The sequence below is a fragment of the Myxine glutinosa genome, chromosome 13, assembly GCF_964187855.1.
Source record: "Myxine glutinosa chromosome 13, kmMyxGlut1.1, whole genome shotgun sequence".
Lineage (NCBI taxonomy): Eukaryota > Metazoa > Chordata > Myxini > Myxiniformes > Myxinidae > Myxine > Myxine glutinosa.
In genome coordinates, this window is record NC_136273.1 from 70030081 (window position 1) to 70035633 (window position 5553).

Here is a 5553-nt window from a genome sequence, read left to right on the forward strand (position 1 = left end):
AAAAAATCACATCAATAATGTGGCGTACCTCTGTCTTCCTGGTACCGTATTATACACAAAACCGATCGGCTAGTCCATGGGCCTGGTGTCTCAGGTGAACGATCAATGTAGACCTTTTAACCTCTTATTTGTTTTACTTGTGTGTTCGGTCTTGGGATGAAACGATAACCCAGGTGGTTTAAATTGCATGATGGAACCTCATCCTATAAATTCCAAGGCGTTTCGTTGGAAGGTGCCTCGAGTTGCAGACGGCGTAGGACAGCTGCAGGATACCTGAGCGAGGAACTTGTCTCGAGCGACACAGACAGACAGACGTAGCAAAGTGTCCACACGAGACCGTTTCGTTGTCGGTATGCTCACATGGTGCTGATAAAATGGATTAGGAAAGCAGACTTAACCGGAGGAGGTTCTTGCAGTCAGCAGGTGGCGATGGCCATCCACAAGGGAGGAATTAAAATGTTGGGAAATATATATATATATATATATATATATATAACGAGCGCAATTTTGGTTTTCACATAAGTTTCGTATCTTCAAGTCAAAGGGAAGAAAACCTTTAGGTGGATGATGGTGTCAATTGTTAAATCTCTTCCCAAATTGTCTATGCTTGAAACGCACCAATAGTTAAATGGGAACATTCATGCAAACTGTGATAATGACGTCAAAATCACAGGGATGGTTTTCCCAAAGAGGTCCATTCTGGAAGCCTTTAAATTCCTGGTCCGTCTCCAGTCGGACTTTTTGAGTTTGAACTGATACTCGGTTAAGGAGCGAAATACAGAAACGGCGAAAACAAAACGTAGAGCGCTACGGTGGGAGGGAACTGGGACATCTTTTCACACCTGCACGGCGAGATGACGTCATCAAGCCGCACAGCCATTGGTTAACTCGAGCGTGAACCACGCCTCAGGGCGTAACGTGCATGTTATGGGCGTGGCGAAGCATTCGGTACCCTGGGCACCTGCGCGTCGGACCGAACGCTCATTGGTTGTGGCGCGTCATGTGGCGCCGACCCGCCCAACAGTCAAAACGGAGAGACTCGGTGACAAACCCCCGCACAGTCCAACCGCGGGAGCCCGGGAGGGTCGCGGACTCCGAGAAGCCGAGAAACGCCATCGTAACGGTACAGTCCCGGGGGAGTCAAAGGGCGAGAGAGACCTCCCGAGAGACACCGGGGGTGGTTCAGATTGATCGATAAATTCGCATACTTTTTACCAAGGTATTTAGCAGCTTTGAAGTTCTGTCGACCCTGAACTCCTTCATCCTGGGTTATTTGGACTCTGTTCTACACTAGAGGGTTTTCCCTCCCGTTCTTTCCATAAACACCCCCTCCCCAAGAGGGTGTTTCATTAACGGTGAAATTGAGCCAGCTACAAGAAGACCTCAAGACCAACTTCCTCCCTCCCTCACCTCCTTCTTCCCCACCCCCCTCGGCCGCAACCTCGTTGCATCGACAAGAACTGGACCGTCCATCGCCATGTATGGCATGCTAGAGAGTGACCTCAAGGCCCACGCCATGACCGTAACAGGTGCGACGCAAAACCCCGGAGGCCCGAGTGGACCTGGAGGTGGTTCCGCTAAGGGGGGCGCGTCTCAGGGTGGACAAGGATCCCAGGCGAACGACAGGGTCAAGCGGCCTATGAATGCATTCATGGTGTGGTCGCGTGGACAACGCAGGAAGATGGCACAAGAGAACCCCAAAATGCATAACTCTGAGATAAGTAAACGCCTGGGCGCAGAGTGGAAGCTCTTGAGTGAAGCTGAGAAAAGACCTTTCATCGATGAGGCAAAGCGTCTGAGGGCGCTGCATATGAAGGAACACCCCGATTACAAGTATCGGCCTCGGCGCAAGACCAAGACCCTTTTGAAAAAGGATAAGTATTCCCTGCCTGCGGGGCTCCTCGGACCCGGAGGAATGGGACATGTAGGTGGTGGAGTAAGCCCACCAGGAGGGCATTTGGGGGCAGCGGCGGTCGCTGCAGCAATGGGAAGCGGTGCCTCGGTCGCGGCCCTGGCGGGTTCACAGAGAGGTCTGGAGGCGAGCGCCGGCTACCATAGCATGAATGGTTGGGCCGGAGCAGGCTACGCAGGTGTTATGCCTGAGCAACTGGCCGCGGCCGTGGTGGCCCATGGTTATGGACACAACCCTGCGAGTGCGCAGCGCTATGAACTCAGTGGCTACGGGCCTCCTCCAGGTCATCCGCACCATACTCATCCTGGACATCACCCGCACCACCACCACCACCATCATCACCACCATGCGGCCGCGGCTGCTGCTGCGGCGGCGGCCGCCCACCACCACGCCTCGCATGGTGGCGGGACACCTGGAACCACGGGTGGTAACAGCGGTGGTTCCTCCGGAGGGATTCCGGGCGGATCGACCGGCACCGGTACCGGACACCCGGCCCTGCACCACGCGTCGCAGCACCAGGCACACGCACAGCACCATGCAAACATGCTCGCGGCGCAGGGCTACATGAATGGGATGTACAGCGCCTACGGGCAGGCGAGTTTGGGACCTGGGACCCCGGGTAGTGGGTCGAGCACTCCGAACGCACCGGGAGGCAGCGGAGGTGGATCGGGGACTTCGGTCAAGGGTGAACCGAGTCCTGTTGGAACTCCACTTGGAAGGGGCGGCGGAGGTTCCACACCCGGTGCAGGCCCCGCTTCTTCGGCCTCCTCAGCCGGATCGTGTGGGCCTGACCTGGGGGAGATGATCAGCATGTACCTCCCTGCTAGTTCTGGAGCGGGGGTTGGAGGTGCGGCGGCCGCGGCGGCAGCGGCGGTGGCTCTCGAGGCGGTTGATCCATCGGCGAGGCGCATCCACGGTCTCCCGCAACACTATGCGAGCTCGGGACTCGCCGGGACGCTGCCTCTGACGCATATGTGAGTGTAGTGGGTGGCAGGTGCTGAGCTGGCGCCGCGGTGATGCTGTTGCGTCCATTCTGTGGAGACACTTCACAGTGACGTCGGACATATTATATAATTTATTTTAACGCGAAATCTTATTGGACGTATATTGCAAGCTGCTCGATTGCCCTGATTTTATATATCCATAATACGTGTCGGGTTTTTGTCTATTCCTTATAATGCATTACCTTCTTTTTCTGTCCATTGTTCATTGCTTTCTTTTTGCCATTTTTTCACCTCTTGAATTCCTCCTCTTTTCCACCCTTTCCATTGCAACTTCTGACTCGCTTGCATCTTTTTCTCGCTCCCGAGACTTTTGCTGTCCCAAGGCAACTCTACACCGGTTCTGCCTTTTCTTGCAGAGGGTCCGAATCCATTGAAACTGAGGGTCCGAATCCATTGAAACTCCACACGAATCCACGTCCGGTACATCTAAGCCACTTGTTCCCGTGCGGCGCTTCAAGGCGCTGTGCTCGTACTTCTTCTCGAAAGCAGAGTTTGCTTCGGATTAATTGCCCATCGACGTGTTGGCATATCAGGAACCTTTCCTGTTTGCATTTGATTCTAGCTCTTTGCTGCAAGCTTGAGCTCGATTTGGCCCCCCAAGACCCGAGCTTAAAGGGTTTCCTTTCGTTTTATTTCTTCAAGCTTTCGTTTAATTCCCTGCCACTGTGCTCTTCAAGAGAGAAAAACACAATCACTTACGAGGAAGTGAACTGGCACGCAATTCCCAAAATTTCCGATCGCACTCGAGGGAAACAAAACGAATTTAATGCGATAATCTGCGCGTTTCGTTTTCTGCGTCATTGGGCGCGCAGTTGCGAGGAGATGTGCACGTCCACATGGCCTCGATAAAATAAAAACGAATCTTTTATTCCGTGTCGCCAACCAAATTACAATGTTTGATATAAAAACAAAATGATGTGCAATGGCCTGGACTCTTTGCTTTGCCCGGAAGGCAAATTGAATGCCAGCAGTGGTCGTCCTCCGGAGCAGGAGCGTTTTCCGCACGTCTTTTGTGGTTTCTGAAAATAACGAAGCGGACGAATTAAGGGTTTAAAAAAAAAAAAGAGAAGAAATGAATGTGCGTCAAGACTTTATCGGGGGAATCTTCCTCTTCTCTTCATTTGCACCTTCGACCAATAGCTAGGAAGATCCCTTTTCGGTCTCTCTTGTATTTGAAAGGCAGGTCCCATCCCGAAACATTCCACGAGTTTGCGCACAGTTCACATGCAAGCTTGAGCTACTCTCACCTTTTAGTGTTTCTACACAAATGTCTTTCTGCTCATTATGTTCATCTGTGCATCTCACCGAGCACCTTTCACGTGCTCATAGCAAATGCATTTGCGATTTTATTTATTTATTTTTGAATTGCAGTATAAGGAAAGAAAAACGGGGAAATATAATGAAATGCCTGCACTGCGCGGGTTTGTGAAGTCTGGGCGATTCGCCCAAACGCTCGAGCGTTTTTGTAATAATCTCTCCACTTGTCTCCCTTAGAGAAGAATTTTGGGGACACGAGGGGCTCTGGAACCAGCGACTTTCGTATACCGAACACAAACGGCGTGAATTTTAGGAGGAAATGCGCTCCGCGAGGTTCGAGCGCAGGGGGAGCCGAGTGGTGAGAGAATGAGATCTTTTAGTGCGAACCTGTGGCGAGTGTAATTGGTTGAGAAATAATTTATAGTTATTCTATTATTTCCTTGTCAGAAGACGCGTTATCTGTTAAACTATTCGTGTACGCATGTAAAAAAGAAGAAGAAAAAAAAGAAGGCGATTCCAGTTTTTTGGTTGCATATTGCGTGTTGACTTTAATGAATTATTTTGTTTGTCCTTTGTATCCCGAAGTCTGCGCCTGTATATTATGTGTCCATCTTATTATATATGCATCGCAGCCTCATCCCTTGTATGTAATGCTCTGTGAATAGCGATAACTGGCGTGTACATAGCCCAATAATGAATTGCGTCTGCGCGCGTGTGACATCCGAAATAAACCAGTGAAACAAGGCAAAAGGAAAATGAAAAGAACTTTTGCAAAACAACCATCTGTCAAAGTGTCTTTATTTATTTAATTTTTTTTGTTTTGCTTTCGCTTCCTTTTTTTGTTTTTCTCTCCCGGGGTTTAAAACTGCTTTGTCTTAGTGCAGTTTACATTGGTTGAGCTGCTTTTGCAGATGCAATTTATCTGATCACCTTTTGCAATATGACATTGATGTATGTGTATATGTATATATATATATGTATATATATATATATATATATATATATATACATACATATATACATATATACATATATATATATATATATATATATATATATATATATATATATATATATATATATATATATATACATGTATATATATTATTTATTTGAAGGTTGAGTGGACAGAACAGGTGTATACTCAAAGTAAGCAAAAGAAGGACAAATGAAAGAAAGTCGGTGTTCATGAAACTTAGTGGGACTGAGGAATAAAAGTTTTCATCTCCAGCGGTGGAGGCAAAGCAAGATGAGAGAGTTCGACATTTTTTGTCATCCACGTTCACCGTGCATGGTCAACACATGTGCTCTGGTTTCCACGTGCGCTTTGGTGCCCATGTGCACTGTACATAGTGTCTACATTGTCATTGGTAGTCTGGT

At 48.9% G+C, this 5553-nt stretch overlaps 1 protein-coding gene across 1 annotated transcript; it reads left to right on the forward strand.

Moving 5' to 3' along the window:
- The first annotated feature begins 1073 nt into the window (after window positions 1–1073).
- On the forward strand, window positions 1074–4937 carry SOX1 (SRY-box transcription factor 1). Its single transcript, XM_068134571.2, has 2 exons — window positions 1074–2886; window positions 4411–4937. The coding sequence occupies exons 1-2, from the start codon at window positions 1478–1480 to the stop codon at window positions 4484–4486; spliced, it is 1485 nt and encodes a 494-aa protein (XP_067990672.2). The 5' UTR covers window positions 1074–1477; the 3' UTR covers window positions 4487–4937.
- The last annotated feature ends 616 nt before the right edge of the window (window positions 4938–5553 follow it).

Bases quoted from the DNA above. Each gene is read 5' to 3' on its own strand.
- SOX1 (XM_068134571.2), top strand. From the start codon at position 1,478: ATGTATGGCATGCTAGAGAGTGACCTCAAGGCCCACGCCATGACCGTA. The intron at 2,887-4,410 runs GTGAGTGTAGTG...TGTCTCCCTTAG, and splicing joins ACGCTGCCTCTGACGCATAT to AGAAGAATTTTGGGGACACG.